The sequence below is a fragment of the Anolis carolinensis genome, chromosome 6 (assembly GCF_035594765.1).
Source record: "Anolis carolinensis isolate JA03-04 chromosome 6, rAnoCar3.1.pri, whole genome shotgun sequence".
NCBI lineage: Eukaryota > Metazoa > Chordata > Lepidosauria > Squamata > Dactyloidae > Anolis > Anolis carolinensis.
In genome coordinates this window covers 102,727,421-102,751,482 of record NC_085846.1, presented here as the reverse complement: position 1 = coordinate 102,751,482, position 24,062 = coordinate 102,727,421, and the positions used below count along the sequence as shown (strand labels likewise).

General features: G+C 41.3%; 1 protein-coding gene across 2 annotated transcripts in view; it reads left to right on the top strand.

The window, feature by feature from the left end:
- The first annotated feature begins 8,453 nt into the window (after positions 1-8,453).
- The window catches only part of nrp1 (neuropilin 1), a 169,164-nt gene continuing 153,555 nt past the window's right edge, over positions 8,454-24,062 (top strand). For both annotated transcript variants that reach the window (XM_003221986.4, XM_003221987.4), the window contains exons 1-2: positions 8,454-9,359; positions 12,770-12,944. In XM_003221986.4, the coding sequence (XP_003222034.1) occupies positions 9,293-9,359; positions 12,770-12,944 (242 nt within the window). In that variant the 5' untranslated portion in view covers positions 8,454-9,292. The remainder of the gene's footprint in view (positions 9,360-12,769; positions 12,945-24,062) is intronic.

Genomic DNA, 24,062 nt, shown 5'->3' with positions numbered 1-24,062 from the left:
TTGTAGTTTTAGATCTTTAGCCTTCTTTGCCGAGCCTCACCAAACCACAACTCCCAGGACTCCATAGCATTGACTCATAGCAGTTAAAGTGGTGCCAAACTGCGTTAATTCTATAGTGTAGATGATTCTGTAGGTTCAAGTTTTCTTTGTAGCTCATGCAGTAACCTGCAAAAGACTTGATTTATCTGTTTTGGAAACATAAATGTATTCCTGTCATTAACTCTCTATTTCACATCTTGAAGGCAATTTTTAAAGAAGAAGAAAAGAAGGTGCTTGTGACACACAAGTAAGCAGCAGCCTACAAAAGACATAGTCAGATTTGTTGCTTTTTTTTTTTTGAAAGGTAAATAAATTCATATAATTAACATTCTGTTTCACATCTTTTGGTGCATCTACACTCACTGTAGAAATCAATGCATTTTGACACCATTGTAACTGCTATGACTCAATGCTGTAGAGCAGGTATTAGCAAACTTCAGTCCTCCAGGTGTTTTGGACTTCAACTCCCACAATTCCTAACAGCCTACAACTCCTGGAGGACTGAAGTTTGTCCATGTCTCCTGCAGAGTAGTGGGAGTTGTAGTTTGGCAGAGAAGACTAGGGACTTCATAAAACTACATTTCCCATGGTTTCCTAGCACCGAACCATGGCAGTTCTCAAACTGCATTCATTGTACAGTGTGGATTTCAAGCCATTAAGAAAATTGTGTCTTCAAAGAGCCTTCCTTGGCAGAGAAGTCTGTCAGGTTGGATCCACTTCAGGCCCCTTCTACACTGACATATAGCCCAGTTTCTGTGTATATTCATATAATCCAATTCAAAGCAGATAATCTGGATTCAGAAACTAGATTATATGGCAATGTAGATCCAGCCTGCAAGGGGAACAATCTCCCTAAGAAGAAGAAATAAAGTCTCTCAGGAGACTTCTTACTGGATCCACCTGAGAAGGGAAACAATCTCCTCAGGAATGAAAACCTCTCAGCCCTCCATAGCAGACAAGGCAGGCGTTGCTCTCGTCCAGGGTGGTTTTTACATCACAGTTTGTGTTTTGGACTGAAACTATATTCAATACTGATATACTTTTCTTCTTCTGTTTTTCCTGGCAGACCCTCGACCACCAAGGCAGCCATGAGAACGGAAGGTTGTGCCCCAGAGAGAGGTTCAGTCAGAAAATGCCGAGCCTCGCCTTTCAGCCCTGCCCTCCCCTCAGGACTCGCTTCATTCTTTCAAGGAGCTCCTCTCTCTCTCTCTCTCTCTCTCTCTCTCTCTCTCTCTCTCTATATATATATATATATATATATATATATATATATATATATAGTCAAAAGGGAAGGTGGGAAAGAGGCACTCCCTTGAGCTCCTCCTCAGCTTTTCTCTTCAGAGAGCCAAGAGAAATTGAAGAGGGCAGCCAGTCACACTTTCCTTTTTCCCTTCATAGAGGACTCTTTTCCTTCCCTTTGTGTCTCACTCACATCTCCAAAGATCTCTCCCTCACAAAAGTTAGGCCCTTTGCACACAGCTAAATAAAATCCCACATTATTTGCTTTGAACCGAAATATATGTTAACCCAGTTCAAAGCAGATATTGTGGGATTTTCTGCCTTGATATTTTGGGTTATATGGTTGTGTGGAAGGGCCCTCAGTCAGCACTGAGGGAAAAGTGGGACATTTCCCTCACAAAAGGCACCCCATGTTTCCTTAATGACGAAAGAGTCTCACCTTGACACCACAGTTGGCCATTTGCAAAAGAAGGCTGTTTCAAGTACAGTAGAGTCTCACTTATCCAACATAAACGGACTGGCAGAATATTGGATAAGCAAAGATGTTGGATAATGAGGGATTAAGGAAAAGCCTATTAAACATCAACTTATGTTATAATTTTACAAATTAATCACCCAAAACATCATGTTTTACAACAAATCAACAGAAAAAGCAGTCCAAAACATGGTAACGTTATGTCGTAATTACTGTATTCATGAATTTAACACCAAAACATCACAATATATTGAAAACATTGACTACAAAAACAATGGCTACTAACAAATTGACTACAAATAAAAATAGAATTGCATAAAATGAACGTACAGTAGCAACATTGTCGGAAATTAAATCCATAAAAAGTTCAATCCTTGCTGTCTAGAGAAACAGTTTTGGATCGGGGCAGGTGGCAAACTGCGTTGGATAATCCAGAACGTTGGATAAGCGGATGTTGGATAAGTGAGACTCTACTGTACTTAAAAATGCCTTGAAACAAAGACGTGAAATAGATTGTTAATAAATTTGAGAGGAGAGCAAGGGTGCATTGACACCAGACCTGTGCAAACTTTGGCCCTCCAGGTGTTTTGGGCTTCAGCCCACCATCTTTTAGGAATTGTGGAAGTTAAAGTCCAAAACATCTGGAGGGTCGAAGTTTGTCCCTGCCTGATCTACACTGAAATAAATGTGGTTTAAACCTGCCATGGCTCAACACAATGGACATCTGGGAGTAGTAGATCGATGAGGCATTAACACTCTCAGGCAGAAAAGGCTGAAGGCCTTGTTGTCACACTACAACTCCCATGCTTCCATAGCATTGAGCCCTGTCCTATAAATAACATTCAGCATGGAGCCATGTCATATAATTGTTAACATTCAGTTTGACACTCCTTTAACTGCCCTGGCTCACTGCTATAGGAATCTCAGAGTTGTAATTTGGCAAGGCACCAGCCCTATTTGGAAGAGTAGACCTACCATTCCCACGATGCCATAGCATTCAGCCATGGTAGTGCAAGTGGTGTCAAACTGCATTAATCCTACAGTCTAGAAGATGCATCCCATGACAAGACAAGACAGGAGAGTTTGTGGGCAGAAAAAAATAATGAACGCACACACAGATAGAAGGAGTATGAAGCTGAGGAGAAGAATGGAAATGGTTTAAAGTAGATAAAAGCACACCCAATGCATCTCATTTGGAAGCATCCTTGCTGAGGTTGGCCATGCTTTATCCACTTACATCTTGTGCCACTTGCATTAATCTCAACAAACAAACAAAACAAAAAACTGAGAAGAGTGTGACACATGGAAGGGTGCCTTGGGTAACACATAGCTAGTGGTGTTTGGAGAAGTTGGGGATAAAGGTGGTCATCAGAAGGTTGGTGCATTGGTTGCTAAACTATTTGTGTGATGGAAAGATACAAAACAAGTCTTCAATGGACACTAAAAAACAGAGTACCATCAGAACAACTTGTATTATCCACTTGCTAATTCACAGTGAAAAACTTCAAAGGCTTTGTGAAGATAAGTGAAATGACAAGTGGAGGACTAGCACAAATTATTTTGAAAACATCTGAAAAACTCGGCTGAACTTGCAATACTTGTGTGGACAGGGTTATGATGGAGCTGCTAGTATGAGTGGTCATATTAGTAGTGCACAGGCAATTATATTGCAGAAGTATCCAGTGGCTGTCTACATCCTTTGCACTGCTCACTCACTAAATCTAGCCTTAGCAAAGACTTGCAAGCATTCCACCTGCCAAAAAACAACATAATCTGTGTTCAGTTTCTTCAGAGCACCATCCATCAGACTGGAACTCTTGAAGAAAAGTATAAAAACCTGCTTCCCTCAATCAAGAGCAAAAAACCTGTTGCCGCTTTGTGAAACCTGATGGGTTGAGCGGCGTGATACAGTTTTATATTTTGTTGAACTGTACGGTGTGGTGGGGAGAACACTTGAAGAGCTAAAAGAGAGTCCTCTACAACTGTAAGATTTTTTCCCAAGCTGGGCCTTCTTTTAGCTCTTCTGAATAATAAAGCTTTTATCAGCATCCCTTTAGCTTAGCAAAACATTACAAAGAGTAGATATGTTGTAGTCTGCAACATGTCAACAGTCTCTTAGAAAAATCCAGGGAGATGTGCACAGAATCTGTGAAAGAATTTCAGGAGATCTTTGACACAGCAAGATCAGTAGTGGAGTCTATGGGTGGAGAAATTAGAATTCCTCACATCTGTTCAAGGCAGACTTGTGAAGCAACATGTAGGCAACTTCACCAACACCAATATTATAGGCTAAATGTGTAGGTTCCATTTCTGGACTTTTTCTGCAGTCAGCTTAAAGAAAGGTTTACAGGGCACTGGGAAGTAGTTCAGGAACTGCAAGTACACAGAACTTCATTATGAATGTCTTCAAGATACTGACATACTGATCAAAGAGTTTGGTGTAGAAAATGGAAAAGGACTGCACCTGCAGAAAAACCATTGGAAGCATAATTCGTCTGTGATGGACAGTTTTTTTCTTAACGTGAAGAAACTTCTTTAGATTTCTACAACATTGCCAGTGTCAACAGCTACAAATGAAAGGTCACTTTTATGGAGCCTGATTGCTGACAATGTGCATTAACAGTTTTCAAGTGTATTCAACAGGCGTTGTGAGATTCTTTTGAAACCACTGAAGTACCAATCAAGAATCATTTTCAAGGTTTTTTAAGATATGAAACTTTGGAGCTTAAATAAAAATTTGATTTAATTAAGTTTATATAAAATATAGAATGAGTCATAGAATTTAAGTTATTTCGTGTTATGGAGCTACTCTTTATGATTCACTAAAAACAAGCATTGTTTCAACACACACACACACACACACACACACATTTTTTCTAGCTACAGGCCTGAGACACCCCCTAGAAAAAATGTGATACAGCAAGCCTGTAAAGGCCACTGAGATGAGGTGGGATAGTTTGTGGGCAGGGGGTGAAAAGCCTATTCATACATTTTTATACACAGGGAAGCCCCAGGTGGTGCAATGGGTTAAACCCTTGTGCCGACAGGACTGCTGACCAACAGATTGGTGGTTTGAATCCAGGGAGAGCTGGTGAGCTCCCTCTGTCAGCTCCAGCTCCCCATGTGGGGGCATGAGAGAATTATAGAATCATAGAGTTGGAAAAGAACTCATGGGCCATCCAGTCCAACCCCCTGCCAAGAAGCAGGAAAATCACATTCAAAGCACCCCCAACAGATGGCCATCCAACCTCTACTTGAAAGCCTCCTAAGAAGGAGCCTCCAGAGAGTTCCAGTGCTGAACAGCTCTCACAGTGAGGAAGTTCTTCCTAATGTTCAGCCTTCCACATGGATGGTAAAACATCAAACACTTGGGCGTGTCCTGGGCAACGTCCTTGCAGACAGTCAATTCTCTCACACCAGAAGCGACTTGCAGTTTCTCAAGTCACTCCTGACATGAAAAAAATTCACATGGAGTAAGTCAAGGCCCCGTCTACACAAATCTCATTATATGGCTAATGTAGGGTCCAGGATATCAATCTGAGAAGAAGAGTCAGAATTGTTCAAAGGGTCCACTTCCTGTGTCTCCTTGGGTAACACTCTTACTGGGGTTGTACTAGTATTTTAATGTGGTGATGCTGTTCTGGTTGAGTCTCATTTAAGAGAAGAAAGCAGAATAATAATAATAATTGAATTAATAATTAATTATTAATTAATTATTAATTATTGAATAAGGATTGAAGAGAAACAACTGGAAAAGCTGACATGATATGAGGGATTTAAAGATCGAATTACAAAGACTTTGGCACAAGCCTGTCAAGGTGGTGCCAGTGGTGATTGGCACACTGGACGCAGTGCCTAAAGACCTTGGCCTGCACTTAAACACAATCAGCGCTGACAAAATTACCACCTGCCAGCTGCAAAAGGCCACCTTGCTGGGATCTGCACGCATTATTCGCCGATACATCACACAGTCCTAGCCACTTGGGAAGTGTCCGGCGTGTGATCCAATACAGCAGCCAGCAGAGTGTCTGCTGTGGACTCATCTTGTTGTTTCAAATAATAATAATGGGGTGTGCTCTATATACTGATACCTTTCACCACTTCTCCTCCAAAAATCTCCATAGCTGTATGTGGCAAGTAGAAAGGCGCCCTGGACAAAACATAGCCAGTATTTTGTCTTTGAGGTTTGTGAGAGACAAGGAGGGCGGTGCTCCTAAGGAACAGCAAGGGTCTGCCTTCCCCGCCGTAGAAAGATGCCGAGGTCCTCAAGGAGCGAGCCGTGGAGGCGCCTTCCCGAGTGGGTGCCGGGCGAGAGGCTTAATGAATGGGACGACAGACAGTGAATAATGAGGGCGGAGAAAAGAGAGAGTGTCCAAAGGGAGCCGCGGAGTCGTTAATATTAATGCTTCCTGTGGCGCGCTCTTCGGAAGCCGAGACAGCGCTTCCTGGCCCTTTGGGTGGCACAAGGGTCCCTCTCTGTGACTGCCTGGGGGGATTAATGGAGTGAAGAGGGGCGAATGGTTTACCTGCCCAGGTGGGCTGGGACTGTGGCTAGTCTGGGCGAAATTTCAGCTAGGGCTGTGCCCAGTCTTTCCGCGAGGGCGCGTCTGCTTGCTTTCTCTCCTCCCTCTCCTCCATCCACACAGTCTGCCACGAAGTGTGGCGGAGTCTCCTTCCCTGGCGGGTTTTAATCAGAGGCTGCATGGCCATCTGTCGGGAGTGTTTTGATGTGTTTTCCCAAGGCTTTCATGGCCGGAATCATTGAGTTGCTGTCACTTTTCCGGACGGTATGGCCATGTTCCAGAAGCATTCTCTCCTGACGTTTCGCCCACATCCATGGCAGGCATCCTCAGAGGTTGTGAAGTATATTGGGAACTAGGCAAAGAAGGTTTATAATCTGTGGAAGGTCCAGGGTGGGAGAAAGAAATCTGGCTCTAAAATCAGAACAGTAAATAAAGAACACTAAAAAAACTGGAGAAGTCCAAGCATGAAACAATCAGGACCAGCTAACACCTCCCAACAAAGAATTCCCCCAGACAGGAAGCAGCCATGCCTTGAAGATGCAAGACTTTTCAATGCTAATCAAGATGATTAATTGCATCATTCACACCTGCCTGCATCAGACAAGAGTTCTTTCTCCCACCTGGACCTTCTACGGATATATAAACCTCCCTTGTCTAGTTTCCAGTAGACCTCACAACCTCTGAGGATACCTGCCATAGATGTGGGCGAAACGTCAGGAGAGAATGCTTCTGGAACATGACCAGGTTTTCCCCTGACATTAAGTCGAGACATGTCCGACTCTGGGAGCTGGTGCTCATCTCCAGGCCTGTAGCCGGGGAGGGGGGGGGGGGGTTAGGGGTTCAACCCCCCCCCCCCGAAATTTTCAAAACCCCTCCCGAAATTTTTTTCTGGCTACGGTCCTGCTCATCTCCATTTCTAAACCGAAGAGCCGGCGTTGTCCACAGACACCTCCTAGGTCATGCAGCCGGCATGACTGCATGGAGAGCCCTTACCTTCCCGCTGGAGCGGTACTTAATTGATCTTCTCACATTTACATGTTTTCTAACTGCTAGGTTGGCAGAAGCTGGGGCTAACAGCGGGAGCTTACTCTGTTCCCCGGATTGGAATTGCCGACCTTTCGGTCAGCAAGTTCAGCAGCTCTGCGGTTTAACCCCCTGTGCTATCGCGGGCACCGGAGCATGGGCATACAGCCCGGAAAACTCACAGCTACCCAGGGCCCTTCCACACAGCCCTATAGCCCAGAATATCAAGGCAGAAAATCCCACAGTATCTGCTTTGAACTGGGTTAGGTAAAGATAAAGGTTTCCCCTGACGTTAAGTCCAGTCACGTCTGAATCTGGGGGTTGGTGCGCATCTCTATTTCTAAGCCGAAGAGCCGTTGTCCGTAGACACCTCCAAGGTCATGTGGCTGGCATGACTACATGGAGCACCGTTACCTTCCCGCCGGAGCGGTACCTATTGATCTACTCACATTGGCATGTTTTCGAACTGCTAGGTTGGCAGGAACTGGAGCAACAGCGGGCGCTCACTTCGCTCCCGGGATTTGAACCTGGGACCTTCCGGTCTGCAAGTTCAGCAGCTCAGCGCTTTAACACACTTCGCCACCGGGGCTTTGAACTGGGTTACCTAAGTCCATACTCTGATGTGGGATTGATATTCAGGGATATAGGGCTGAGTGGAAGGGCTCCTAGTGATTCCAGCCATGACAGCCTTCGGCAACGCAGTCTCCTTCGCTGGAGGTTTTTAATCAGAGACTGTATGGCGATCTGTGGGGAGTGTTTTGCTTGAGCCTTGGGGTCGGACTAGATGGCCCTTTGGGGGAGGTCTCCTGCAACGCGGTGCTTCTGTGCTTCTGCCGCGCCCTCTTGCCACCTTCCCGGCTCTCCTTCACCTGCCGCGCCGAGACTGGGCCACTCTCCGCCGGGAAGCGGCTCCCTCCTTGTGCCCCTGCTGCTCCTCCTCCTCCTCCTGCCTTGCCCGTCCCTCCTTCCCCACCCCTTCTCCGACTCCCTCCTCCACGAATTGGTGGATTGGTGGGCTCGTTCTGGTTGTTTGTTGATCCTTCTTCCTTTTTCGGGTGGGAGAAGGCGGGGACTCGCGGCTCCGGAGGCGGCGGCTCCTCTCTTATTATTGGCACCGAGTTGCGCTTCTCTTCCTCAGGCTGCAAGAGAAGAGCCGCCCGGACGCTGGGTACTACTACTTCTTGCTCTGCTGCTACCTCCTGGATTACAGCGGGCAGAGCCAACAAGAAAGCCACTGGGTGGGTGCGTGGGTGAGAGTGGGTGGTGCTCTTCCTTCCCTTGCTTCCCTCCTTGGCAGAAGTGTGTCCAAACCCACATTGCCGCCGCGCATTGGACTCCGTGTGGAGAAGAAAGCATCGCTCTCATCAGCAGCAGCATCTTCTTCCTTCTCCTTCCTTCTGAGACCATCTTTCCAAGAAAGGATCTCTTGGTGCCCCTCTTGCCTCCAAATGCCAGCTGATTGAGAGGTGGAGAGAGCATGAAGTTGGGCAAGAAGTCGCTCCTTCCGCCTCCTCCTTCCTCATCACTGGCATCGCTTCCCCTTCTTCTTCTGCACAGCAGACTCTCCCCGGTGAGACCTTCCTTCTCCTGGAAGCTGTGAAGGGTTTTGTTTTTCTCCTCCTCTCCTTCCACTGTTGTGACTTCCTTGTTAGTTTTTCCACCGGCTTTTTTCCCCCTTCCTTCCAAGTCTGGTCTATTTGGGAATGGCAAAGGCAGTGACGCCTGGAAAAGGAACAAGTGTGGGAAAAGGCAGAGGAAACTGGAGCTAAATGACAGGATGCGGGAGACTTGAGGAGATATAGTATCAACACAAGGAGAGAGGAGTGTCCTTGGCCACCAACGGGACTCTGGTTGTTGCTGCTGCTGCTACTGAAGATTTCTTGCATTTTTTCAAACTGCCTTTACTGGAGGATTTAAGATCCAAGCGGGATTGTGTGCTGAAACAGGGATACTCTGTTCTCTTCCTTCAGCTCTCAAGGACCAAGAAAGGAAGATGGATTGGGGACTCTTCCTGAACTATGTTGCCCTCACTGCCAGCCTTGGCAGGGCTTTGAAGAGTGGTAAGTGGCCTCCTTCCTTGGTCAATTAAGAAGCCCACCAAAAGGCAGGCTTCGGACTGCTAACTCGAGGCTCTCAAGGCAGGAAATCCCACAGTATCTGCTTTGAACTAGGTTATCTGAGTCCACACTGCCATATATTCCAGTTCAAAGCAGATATTGTGCTATTTCCTTTAGGTTATATGGCTGTATGGAAAGACCCCCAGAAACAGGAACACCTAGTCTCACATATTGTTTCTCAACCCCTCCTTCCTTGATTCATTCATAACAGAGTATAACACAGGCATGGGCAAACTTTGGCCTTCCAGATGTTTTGGACCTCAACTCCCACAATTCCTAAAAGCCGGTAGGCTGTTAGGAATTGTGGGAGTTGAGGTCCAAAACATCTGGAAGGCCAAAGTTTGCCCATGCCTGGTATAACACCACAGCTGAGTCTCACAAGATAATCTGGCAATTACACAAGGTTTCTCCTTTAAAACTGGACAAATGATGAGTACTTTTTTTTAAAGAGGGAGGACTCTTTTCTTTATTCATACATTCATTCATTCTTTGGATCTGTGTGTAGAATCTGAGAAGGATATGCCCTACATGTCCTTTTCTTTAACTTTCTATATGCCAAAACAAAAGAGCTTGAGTTTACAAGATACTTGTCATGGTGTCAGTCTCTGGAATTATGAGCGGATGTTTGTAAGGACCAGATCTAAGATCGAAATCCTATTGCTCCGGCTTTGTATCTGGTTCTGAGGCAGTGCTTGACAGTGGGCTTTTTTTTTTTTAACAATGAGGGCTTCTTTCATTCAACATTGCTATCACACCCAGAATATACCTCTACATTTTGCAGCTTTGAAAGATGCTCTCATTCTGAGAATGGTTGACCTTTAACTTGCACAAAAAGTTTTTGTGAATTTTCCCTCCTCAAACAAATCCTGAGCAATTATTATTAGCAAATTGCCAAATATTTACTTTTGGTCTGACTTGGTTTTCAATCAAACTAATTAAAATAAGGGTGCACACTCCACTTAACATGGTATATTGCTTTAATAAGAGACCACAAGTGGAGTGTGTTTTAGGGGAAGGGATTTAAACAACACTTTATGATTGGAATTAATCTTTTTCCAATATATTTTGAAGAAGTTGGCTAATTTAGCAAGAAATAAGTTCTTTATCCTGTTATCATGAATGGGAGGGGGCTTTTGGTGAAGTAATTGGGCATAAATCCTTGAGAATTGTGTCTGAGACCCAATTTGGCCTAATCTTTTCCAACCGCGTAACTGACTAGACCTCATCTTTCAACCTGAAATCGTTCTTTGCAAAGATAATGGGATCACACTGTATGTTTGCATTGATTGATTCATGGTCAGTGTGAATTAATGGAGTTGAGTAAATAAGGGAGGATGAACCAAACTCATGAAGTGGATAAGGTGTGCCAAGAGCTTTTGTGTGCTAATATAATATCATTCTCTGAAATGCCGAGCCAATGGTAAGAAGAGCTGCTGTCTAATCCGAGCAATTATAAGCATGATGTAATAGAGTCACCAACACTAATATACTCTTGCTGCTACTTCGTAGACCCAGTGATGCCATGTTGACATCTATCCAGTTGTAGTATCAGCTAAACAAATTCATTAACCTTTTTAACTAAATGGTCCCAAGTAGTTAGGCACTGCTCAGCTTAATCAGGTGTGAGAGAGATTGCACAGAGTCAGGGAGTCTAGCAGTTCCCCATATTATCTTGTTATGCTATCACTTTCCCAGGAGTTACCTTTTAAAGTGCTCTTGGTCGTGAGCCCACCTAAATGCTTCCTGGAGTGACTCTGTCAAGTGACTCGCAACAGCACTGGTTTATTTCACTCATTTAACAGATGCCAGATTCTTCCATGTTGTTTGCATAGAAGTAGAGTGGACTTAATGAGGCAGGATGGGTTTTCCAAGTCTGCTGCACACAGCAAATCATGCGAGGCTGCTTTCTGAAAGCCCATGCAAGAGGCTTATGGGTGACTCTCACCGGCCACAGATTGAGAACTCTTCCTGGCAGCATCTTTTGTTCTTGGCAAGAGAGGCACGCAATGCAAAATGTCAAAGCACAGATGAATGGTAGCTTATAGCAAACTCTCATATAATAATTCCTCGCACAAAATACACTGAGGTATACACTATCTCACTCCCTTGTAATTTATGGCAAATGTTTCCTGTAATGGCTGCAGTTTATACATTTTTGATGTGCACTTTATCTTTCATTTCCATCTGACCTGGTTTTCCTATAATAAAAATTCTCCACATCTATAACTTCATGTCGAGAACAAATAGTGTCATTTTCATTTCATAAGAATTCTATTAGGTACAGAACACCAATTTAGATATGCCATTACTGAGAAAATGTGATACATGCCACGGTGTCATTTATTACACACTGCCTTTGCATATCCATCTGCTATCAGCAGGAAATATTTGAGGAAAGTTTTGCTGGCAGGAGCTGTAGAGCAAGAAAGAAGTACCTAATAATTAAAAGTGACAATGGAAACCTTCACAGAACAATAGAACAGTTGACCTGGGAGACTGGATTACTTTAGTCCTTTTTCTTATTCCATTAATTCTTTGACTCTAAAATGACTCCTGAAGAGTTTTTTTTTCACTCAAGATATGATAACTTGCAATTGGAGGAGTGGAAACTTGCGCAAAAGTTTTGCCATTAGATATGATTGTTTTTAATTGGGGTGCTTTCCTTTCTGTTCCACGACTCTTATCTGGTTTTCAAGAAGTGTATATGTTTGGCAGAGGAGGGGGACTTCCTTAGATGAGTCAACTGAATCAGTACTGCTTCAATAAATAAACTTTGTTCTTTGCTAGTCTGGACCTGAAGAGCACAGATAACGTCAAATTGCTTAGATCTGGGATTTGATAAGAAAAAAGAAAGAGGAAGCCTGCTGTAAACAAGTACAAGACTCGGAAGACAAGCTCTGCTGTCTAGTGATATAGAGCAGACTCAGCATTGAAAAGATGAGGATAGGGTTGCTCATCACTGCTGTTATGTTCACCCTGCATTTAAAACATCTTACATAACATTGTTGGTTTCTGTAACAATAAAGTATTTTGTAGAAATGTATCAGGCATCATAAATAATCATCTGAAAGAATTGTTTAAAATATCCGTTTTGATAAAGTTCTGTAAAACTATCCTTTGAAAGTGCAAAGGGAGAAAGAAAAAACCATTACTCAAGAAAATCATGACTGAAACTTATATAAAAGCAAAAATGGGATGTAAATTATAAATGAAAAAGCGTATGCAAAAATAAGTAAAGGCAAACACAGTACTGAAACCCCAAATAGTTGAAAAATTGAATGAAATGACTGATGAAGAGGTTTGATTGTTCAAACTCTGTAAACTGAATAGATTTTCTGCCCTTATCATTGCAGATAAATGTGGAGAAAATATAAAAATCATAGAGCCTGGCTATCTCACGTCTCCTGGCTATCCTAACACTTATCATCCAAGCCAAAAATGTGAATGGCTGATTCAAGCTCCACAACCCTACCAGAGAATTATGATCAACTTCAATCCTCACTTCGATTTGGAGGACAGAGAATGCAAGTAAGTGAGGTGGTCTGTTAAGGGAACCATAGTACCATCTAGTGGACAAAAACATCCAGGCATTGCCTTGAGGGGGGTGGGGAGATGAAACAGCTGATGAGTGCAAAAGCTACATGTGTAAAATGAATGAATCCCTCTGAGACTCAAATCCAGACTTGATCATATGTTTGTGGTAAAGATATTAAAGCAAGTGCTTACTGCATGTCAGGCACCCTGCAAGACTGGGTTAGATACAATCTTGTAATCTGCTGCCTCCTTTGTTGAAAACATGGGTTCATTAACAGTTATTTCCTCTGAAACTTTCCTGTCAGCTGTTCGGGGATGTAGAGCAGTTGGATTGTGGCTGCAGGAAGAGCAGGGGATAAATAAGCATTAACTTATGTCTTACTGATTGAGACCACTCTTAAATTTCTGTAACTGTAACAGCGATTCAGAACATTCATGATGTTTAAGGAAAAGGAATGCCATTTGTTTACTTTTACAAATTGTATTTGGTTCATTCTGCTTTGTTGCCAGAGGGTGTGCATCCATGGGGTACTATAATGGATTTAAAAGTGTAACACGTATGCTATTTTTGCTGTGTATTGTAAGTAGGGAGAAAAATCACGTGGAATTCAAGAGTTGAATGGAAACTGGAGGGCATGGGGTATCAATTTTCTTAAAGAAAAACTGTGTGAGGTAAATTGTTTTGAGTAGCTGAGTCAGTCTGAATAAAATGCTTCTCATGGTATGAGGGCTAGATTGGCAGATATCTACATATCGGAGTGAAAGGCAGTAATTCCTTCAGTGCCAGTGAGTAGAGACTTGAACTCAAATGACCCAGGTCCCTATAGACCAGTGGTTCTCAACCTATGGGTCCCCAGTTGTTTTGGCCTACAACTCCCAGAAATCCCAACCAGTTTACCAGCTGTTAGGATTTCTGGGAGTTGAAGGCCAAAACATCTGAGGACCCACAGGTTGAGAGCCACTGCTACTGGTATAAACCATCTTTGGCTTGTAGCTATAATGGCTTCCTCAAAAAAAAAAAATGCTGTGCTCTAAACCAGTTGTTCTCAACCTGTGGGTTCCCAGATGTTTTGGCCTTCAACTCCCAGAAATCCTAACAGCTGGTAAACTGGCTGGGATTTCTGGGAGTTGTAGGACAAAACACCTGGGGACCCACAAGTTGAGAACCCCTGCTCTAAACAAAGCTTATAAACACAATTGGGCAACTTTGGATACCATAGTTAGTCAAGTATTTCTGAATTATTCTTGGAAGAATCTGATGAAACCAACATATGATACTTTTGGAATTTATATTTTTAGAACATGTCTGTAGGACATAAGCTAACCGCTCCTACACTAGAGCAAGATCAAAGTTATAGCTCAAATCTCTTCTAAAAGGAACATAAAACCCCATCTTTAATTAGGAGTTTTGTAATACAAATGACTAATAACTTTAAAAATATTATTGTGATATATCAGTATATTAAGCAATGTTTATATCTTTGTGTATATACAAGGATGAGTGCTTACATGACACAAAGATATGGAAAACAACCAGCACCAGTGCTGTATTTATGAAGAGATCTGTGACTTACTGTTGATCATTCTGACTGTTTCTTATGGGAGCTGGGGCCATCTGCTGGACCATAGGTTCCCCAGCCCGTGCATGGTAAATTTGGGTTTAGTCCAAAGCCTAAAGAAGTTATTCAAGAAGTTGGACCCTATCCCCAGAATTGAGTAAGTATCTAGAATGGCTTTTTCAAAGTTCAATCAAAAATCCAGGGCAGAATCACCTTATCAGAAGACACCATTTCCCTGAGCAATGCTACAGTCTATATATTTTAGAGGTGGCTTATAGTTCTGTACAGTAGGGATTGCTGGACCTAAGATTGCTATGTATAGAGAATAGATGGCTAAATTAACAGAGTATTTCTGGTATTAAGGAGCAAGTGATCCAGGTAATGGAAGGCAAGCAAACATGGGGAAGGTCAAGCCAGGTTACACAGGCTCACCCATATCACAAAGAAAACATACTATTGTGTTACAGAGCAAATAGCATTAGGAAGGGTTTAGTGGAAACAAGAGAAATGTCTTTATTTTCCTGAATACCTACAAACAGCCATTCTTTCCTTCTGAGGTTGCTAGAACTTTTAGTCTCATGTGTCTTTTGCCTTGTTTAATTCAGTTAGGTGGCATAGAAAAGTCTAATCGACTTGTGTAGGACATGTTATTGTAGGCCAGTAAAAGAGAAGCTGACAATGTTCCACCTTCTCTAGCAAAACCATTCCTGTGCCAGTTCCTCCATCTATTTACAATGATATACTTGAAAAGTAATTGGGGCAGAACTGGAAAGGAGAGTATTAATGTCAGTGGTGGTGGAAAATCTTCAAATATTTCATCCTCACATACAGGAGTAATAATTGTGGTACTTTTCTTACTGCTGTAGGAGAAAATAAACATTCATTCACATTCTTCTCCATATATATGAATGTCCCAAAGTATAGTTGACCATTAATTTTGCAAAAAAATTCATGAAACACTTTTCTTTACAGAAAAAAAGGTTTCATGCAAAAGAAACAAAACATTTTCTGTTCAGAATAATTAATCCACAACATGTTGGGATAGTTGAGTCATGGAAGAAAATTGTGAAACAATTGCTATGGTAGAGATACTAATACATATTTGTGTTAGTCTGGATCTGTATGCAAAGGGATATTGTAACACATTTGAAACTAATAGAGAAAGAAGTTGGTAGCATAAGCTTTAATGCATTAAAAGTCTACTTTATTGGATGGAATGTTAATCTGGTGAAATAGACTCAGTCTACTAAATTTATGTTACCAACTTCTTTCTCAGTTACTCTTACTGGGATATTATCCATCCTGGCAGGATTTCCCAACCGTTGGGAACCCCCATTTATTTAAACCTGTGAATTATTCTTTCCATCCCTTGTTTTGAGTTGGCAATTCTTACAGTTCCAAGCCTTTTCAAGACTTTGTTTGATACATAAAAACTGACATGGACCACTACTAGAAGGCAAGCTTTCTTGATGAAAAACTGATGCAGCAGATAGTTTACAAGAGAAGAAACAAATCCCTTTAGCTAAAGGGCCCCAATAGCCACACACAGCAAGTAGTGGCCCTGGGCCCCTAAAGTTCTATCCATGTTATCCAGAGCCAATGCTACATCTCCTTTTTGTTGTATAACAGACATCCTTGGATGAACAGACACACACTTGCATTTAAAGAAGTACAGGGCAAGCAAAATGCTAACTTCAATGTATATTCCCCTGGTCTGTTCTCTGTACTTTTGCCCTCTAAAACTACTGCATACAACACTTTTTGTGCCATTGAGTAACTATTAAATCTTGACAACAATGCTGACAGGGATCCTAGAAATCAACTACCTGGTGGGTTGAGTCACATCCAGTATCAACATCTGGCTGGTGGAATAGTAAAAGGAGCAGATTTTTGATTTGATCTTTGAGGGAAGCAGTTGATAATGGAGTAAGATTTCTCAGGGCCCTTCCAGACAGGCCCTATATCTCAGAATCTGCTCCCAGGTTTTCTGTTTATCCCAGATTATCTGGTAATGCAGACTCATATAATCCAGTTTAAAGCAGAAAACCTGGGATCAAATCCTGGGATATAGGGCCTGTCTGGAGTTGTAAGGTTTAAATTCTGAACCCAGAAGTTCTGAGCTCAGATCTCTTGTTTGCAGAGGTCATGAAATTAGTTGTTTGAAAGGGTTCATCAATTTATTTTCTTCTAACTTTGCTATTCGGAGTGGCAAATGCAGACATATTTCATATCAATGTTATTGCTTTTTCAGGGACACTGGGTGGTGTATTATGATATATTTGTTAGACCACTGTATTTAAATTTGAAATACTTATAACACTTTATGACATATTATAGGTATACTTTTCCCTTGGGCATATTTCTTTCCATTCATGCATTTGCTCCTTTTTTTGTCCAAGTCTTTGAAACCCACCTAATTGATGTCTTTTCTTCCTCTCTCTAATTGGGCAGTTTTGTTGTCAGGAAAAGATGGAGTAATTTTATGGACAGAATCGAGATAGGCAGAACACTTTAAATTGGCCTTTCCAGTGAATGACTTAAATGCTTCCTGTGTTGTTTTGTTTCTGCTTTTCAGTCCAGATCCCTTGATTTTCACCATTTGACCATAAAAATTTGAGTGAGAAGATTTGTGGCAAACCCTTAAGAGCGTATCTCGATGAAAAGTTATTTCTTCATAAAAAACTTTAAAAACTCTATTATGTCTCAAAGTTCATTGCTTTCTTAAGAAATTCATATTCCTTTCACCAGATATTTGGTGGTGAGGCAATAGATTAATGTATGAGTCAAATTGTCATGGGATTTTTAGTGTTAAGCAACCTGTGATTTCCTAACTCTAAACTTTCAGTTTATTGTCACAGCTGCATGGATAATATATGTAATAGCACAATCTAAAGATTTGCAACTACTTTATTGCTGGGATTTTTAAAAGTATTGCACTGTGAATGTATGGAAATGTTTATCCAAACACAGAAGTAACAGGGAAAACTTCTGACAGAATATAAATGTATTTGGAGAAAGTCATTGTATATTTTATTTGCTTATTTAGTTATACAGTAGAGTCTCACCTATCCAACATTCGCTTATCCAACGTTCTGGATTATCCAATGCATTTTTGTAGTCAGTGTTTTCAATACATCGTGATATTTTGGTGCTAAATTCATGAATACAGTAATTACGTAGCATTACTGCATATTGAACTACTTTTTCTGTCAAATTTGTTGTATAACATGTTTTGGTGCTTAATTTGTAAAATCATAACCTAATTTGATGTTTAGTAGACTTCTCCTTAATCTCTCCTTGTTATCCAACGTATTCGCTTATCCAACGTTCTGCCAGCCCGTTTATGTTGGATAAGTGATACTCTACTGTATATCTAATGATTTCTATACTGTCTAGACACCTCCAAGGTCATGTGGCTGGCATGACTGCATGAAGCTCCGTTACCTTCCTGCCAGAGTGGTACCTATTGATCTACTTACATCTGCATGTTTTCAAACTGCTAGGTTGGCAGAAGCTGGAGCTAACAGCGGGAGCTCACATCCTCAGATTCGAACCACCAACCTTTCGATCAGCAAGTTCAGCAGCTCAATGGTTTAATCTACTGCGCCACCAGGGGCTCCAGATCTCATCTAACAGGCCACTTAATCCAAAGCCAGTCCAGAGCAGAAATGCTAAGGTCTAGCCTTGAAACTGGCCACACATATCTTCCTGAAGCCAAGGTGGCAGTGAATTTTAGTTCAGATGGTCCAGCCAGGCCAAAACCATATTAGTACTACTGGGTCATCATTTTATCATCAGAAGCACCCACACAAACAGGAAGAAAGAGGAAGCAGATCTTCCTCCTCCTCCTTGCTTATGACAGTACTGGCCCATGTGAATAGTAGACTGGTCAAGGTAACCCCACGATAAATGACTGGAGGTACAGACAGTACAGTGAGTACATGTTATTAAGTATATGAGACCCTGGTCATGACTGACTTGTGTCATTGATATAATAGATTTACTTTAGGCATGACTGTATCTGAATCCAACCTAGGGCCCTTTCACACAATCCCAGAACATCAAGGCAGGAAATCCCACAATATCTGCTTTGAACTGGGTTATCTGAGTCCACACTGCCATATATTCCAGTTCAAAGCATATATTTTGGGATTTCATGTCTTGATATTCTGAGATATAGGGCTGTATGGAAGGGCTCCCAGTTAAATATAATGGTGGTTGTGATGGTCATGTGTGCGTTATCTCAGAAAAGCTTACCATTGCTGATATCCATGGCCCTGATCCATTCTCATCACACAAACACTGTGAGATGTTGAAGTTGATTTAAGCAGTTCTTATTTCAGCTTGAGCTATGGTCTTTGAGGGCTTCCTTCCTCTCATCTGCTGGATCTTTAACTGTTGCATTTGCTACAACTCTTTATTTTTTAAGCTCTACTTCCCTCCCATCTTCTAATGGCTTCCACTCTAGGGTCTTGCCTCTGTCTTTCTTTTTCTCACCAATTCTGGCTTGGACTCAGTTGGTTTCACCTACTGGCTCGGAGCCTCCGGTGGCCTAGGGGATAAAAGCCTTGTGACTTGAAGGTTGGGTTGCTGACCTGAAGTCTGCCAGGTTCGAATCCCACCCGGGGAGAGCGCAGATGAGCTCCCTCTATCAGCTCCAGCTCCATGCAGGGACATGAGAGAAGCCTCCCACAAGGATGGTAAAACATCAAAACATCCGGGCGTCCCCTGGGTAAAGTCCTTGCAAACGGCCAATTCTCTCACTCCAGAAGCAACTCCGGTTGCTCCTGACATGAAAAAAAAAAACCCTACTTGCTCAAGAGGAATTTCTTCCATATTCAGACTCATTCCCACAAATTCTCTCCCCCACTCTTAACCAAATTCTTCCTCTATTATATCATAGGTAAGTGAACTTTGCTTTCTGATGGGGGAAGACAAAAAGGTGCATATTTGACTTTGTTTAGTTTATTTTATTTTGCTTTGTCCTAATAAAGTTGCTAGTAAGCATGAACAAGAGATTCTGGGTATTGTAATAAAAAATAACTTTTCCGAGAACTCTGGCTGCCATTGTTAGCCACAATCCTGAATCAGCTTCCACAGAGTCCATCTATTCCTTCCATAACGTAGATTAGTTAAAGTTAAAGGTTTCCCCTGATGTTAGGTCCACTCGTGTCTGACTCTGGGGCTTGGTGCTCATCTCCATTTCTAAGCCGAAGAGCCGGCGTTGTCCGTAGATACCCCCAGGGCCATGTGGCCAGCATGACTGCATGGAGTGCCATTACCTTACCGCCGGAGTGGTACCTATTGATCTCACATTTGCATGTTTTTGAACTGCTAGGTAGGTTGGCAGAAGCTGGAGCTAACAGCTGGTGCTCATTCCGCTCCTCGGATTCGAACCTGCAACCTTTTGGTCCGCAAGTACAGCGGCTCAGCGTTTTAACACGCTGTGCCACCGAGCATTAATAAGTAGGAATTTCCAAATGCAAAATGTTAGTTGCAAATTACAGTGGAGGGGGATTGAATAATGTTCTCTTTTTTCTACTCCCCACTGATTGTTACCCTGATAGATGACTATCAGGGTGACATTTCATTTGTCTTTCATGGAGGAGTTTACGCCCACTACCATGAAAGCAGTCAGCAGACATATATTAAAATGCAGCTATAGACCTTGTTTGCCCATTCAGCTTTAGACCTCCCAGGTCAAATACATTAATGATTGTATGACTGCTCTTTGTGGCTCACTAAACAAAAGTTGGACAGAGTGGTAAAGGAGGCATATTTGGGTAATACAGTGGCAATGTGCTACCAGCATCCTAATGGGAGTGATTGAACACATCAAATCTAGGTCTTCCAAGTCCAACAATAATGTTTGGCCACTGGATGCACACTGGTTGTGATGACATTGTAAGAACAGATTTATATTTAACAGTTTCATGTAACCTTTGCAGACTTTGGTGTTGGGGTCATTTGTTGGTAAAGTTTTTTTTAAAGAAATATAACATTAGTCAATAGCACTCTGGTCAATAGCTAAAATTCTTTTCCTGCAAATTTTGGGATCTTGTTGCAAAAGATAAATGTGACATGTCAAGTGATTGTGAATTGTTGCAAATGCATTTAATATTGATAGTTCCTGTTTGTGAAGAGACAGAATATAGTAAAAAATGGATAAAGGAAAAGATTAAGCATTGGCTTATTAGGTCTTTTTTCATGTTGCTTGCCAGTTGCAATTGTTTTTCAGGGTGAAGCTCTGCATACTCTACCATTTGTTTGCTCTAATGTCCTACTGCAAACATGTAGCCTTGTAAAACTTTATATCTGGATAATAAACAAGAAAGCCACTGATTCACAGTGCTTTGAATTTATGGAACTTTTCCGGTTTCCCAGCAATGCAAACTATCAGCATGATAATTTATAATAGTTTGTGACAAATGCTGCTGAGCAAAGAGGTGTGCGGTTACATTCAGATCAGATGTCGTCAGCTTGGGAGCAATAAAAATTTCACAGACACTAGGTTAAAAACATTAAGAAAATGAATGTGAAGTTTCAGGCGACAAGGTTTTAGAGTGGTGGGCAGGGTGGCTAGAAAAAGCCAAATGGCGGTTTTGGTCCAACCATATGACGAACTCTGTTAACAGTTAACAGAGTTAACAGTATTGTTTTACAGGAATTGTGTAGGTACAATTTTTTAGATCCCATTATTTAATTGGACATGATTTAGATATGCAGAGAGCAATATCATTCTTATTTGACAATTACTGAGTGTGCATGTCCTGTTGTCAGAGCAGTTCAAACAAAAAATGCACTCACATTTGGAAACATTGAAAGTGCAGAAAGAAGGGTGTGATCGTTAATTGTTCTTTAGATTGGTTTTAACAGGGATTAGTTACTTGGCTAACATTAGAGCTGCACTAAAATTGTTATCAATTACAATTATTCAGGGGTTTTTAAAAAAAAAACCCACCACTATTGCTAAATATACTTGTTTACATCAACATAAATGAACTAAAAATCCAAAACAGATGAAGTTACCACTTTTAATGCAGTATCTTTACTCTTGTACAGAAATAACTCTTTATGGAGTGACTTTCCCTTCTCTCACATCCGGTTGTCTCACTTGCCTGTAATGAGGTCTTGTGAGAATTAATGCAATCACTCCTAGATAACTTCAAAATGAGACTTTTGTAAGCAGATTCATAACCACTTATTTGAGGGAAATAATGTGTACTTCCCTTACTCTGACCATAGTGTTTCTCCAGTTCAAGGCCAAGCAGCCAGACTAGAAAGTACAGAATGCCATTGTGGTTATGCATGCAGAGTTTGGCATCAGATTCTAGGACTTGCTTCAGTCCTGCCCAAATATGAATTTGGATTTACTATGAGCTCTTATTTTCAGACTCAGACATGCTCCATCAACTTCAGCAAATACGTATTTATGTGATATGCAGACATGCAACTCATAAATGCAGTTGAAGAAAGAGGGGAACTGGTCAACTTTGTAGATGGCCAGATATGATTACTGTCACACAAATTTGCTTTTTGATAAGCAAAAACAATGAATGCTGGCATATGATAGCATACACTGAAATGTCAAGCATGAAGTTAGAGTAAAATAAGCCGTTGATGGATCATTTCTCCAAAGCAAGACTTGTGGATTACTCACCAGTTCACTGGACCTTGGCCAAGTGCTCATCAGCCAGGGACTGTAAAAGTTCAAATGTAACTAACCTTGCATAGCTGTAGTGTTCTGTTAACTTTATTCATTGCAGTGCATTGATTCAGGAAAGGTTCCAGTCCTACTTAAGTTTAGATAGCATTTTTACTTGATCCTATTGAGACCCAACATAGTGTTAATCCTCTAAGAACGTTGCTCTTTGTGGGCCTGAACAGCTACCAGTGTAGAGAGGCTATACTTAGACTTGACTTCAACCACCACTCATTTTACTAATTAAATCTGAGCTATATTCAGCACATTGCTGGAATGGGCCCAACTCATCAGACAATCTGTATTATGCTGTCTGGCTACTCTGTCCTTACCATTTTATTTACCACTACTCAGATTTATATGTCATACACAAAATGTAATTAATGTCAGTCAGTTTTATATTTTAAAAAGGGGTACTGTCAAACAAACCTGATTTTATGATTTGATGAGATTAAAGTTGACTGATGATAATAACAGAGCAGATATAATATTGTTTGACTTGTCCATCATATGTGTATGCATGCATGTTGTTTATGTATGATATGGTGCTGTTGTTAACGATTTCAAGATTTAAAAAATTAACATTTACAGTATCTTTCCTGTTGGGTGGCTGATTTCTTGTACAATGCTGCTTTCCATATTACAGTAACACGGATGGGCGGATAACTCACCAAGAGCCATGTGCGTGAATCTCATTCTAACTAGGATAAATAGGCATTTAACAATCACACTTTTCTCTGCAACCACCTTATTTTAATTTCATAATTATAATTGCAGAGGAGAGAGGAAGGAAAGTAGAACGGGCAAAAGTATAATGGAAAGCAAAAGGAAAGAAAGGAAGAAGTCAAGAGAGAAAAAAAAGTGGTAGCAGGGATGAGAAAAACCTTTCACCTAACTCTCCAAGACTATATAAGCAACTGTAAGATTAAAACAAACCAGTCCTGTAAACAGGAGTACACATTCCTGGAAAAATTCACAATGTTCTCTGTTCACCTAGAAACACTCTAAAAACTTTCCTTCCATAAAAGTCCAAGCTTGGAACAGGGGACACATCTGCTTTTCAGACCTAGAAGTACTGACATTCTGAAATGCCCTGACTACCATGCACCTGCCATTCCATGCCAGAACTCGCCTTTTCTTTCTTTTCCATTCTTTGCCATTTTTTCTTATTGCACTGAACTAATTGAACACTTTTCTTTCTTCCTTTCCTTCTATGGTTCCCTAGATTAGCCTTCCTAATAACAGAGCCATGTGATATATTTCTTCCAATCTTAATATTTGTTCTCCTGGATTTCCCATTGTATTGAATTTGACAGAGGGAGAATCACTCTCTAATGAATTATAATGAATTCCAATAACTTAGTTTACTGAGATATAGTTTTTAACTTCATAATTAGTTGGAGAATCTGATGCAAATTGTTTGAAAAATCAAATGAATCCATAACTTAATGAGTTAATTAATGAGTTATTTCTGATTGTTTCTTACATATTTTTGGGGAAAAAAATCATTATTTACAAAAAATTACGTTCAGTTTGTCAATATTAACAATTTCTGTTCTCTCTCTCTCTCTCTCTCTCTCTCTCTCTCTCTCTCTCTCTCTCTCTCTCTCTCTCTGGAAAATCTGTTTGGCTTTGTTTCCTTTATATTCAAATTCTAAGTGTTTTGGAAATTTTGATTTAAATAAGGAAAAATACAAGAGAAGCCTTGTTTGTGTGATTTCTAAAAGTATTTTCAGCTTTGTGAATGCTCTGACCTCCCCTTTTAGACAAGCTTTTGAGGGACTCTTTGGAATTTTTTGGAAAACATTTAAATTGGGCTTGGGGTATAAGTAAAAAGCTCTCTTATTTTCC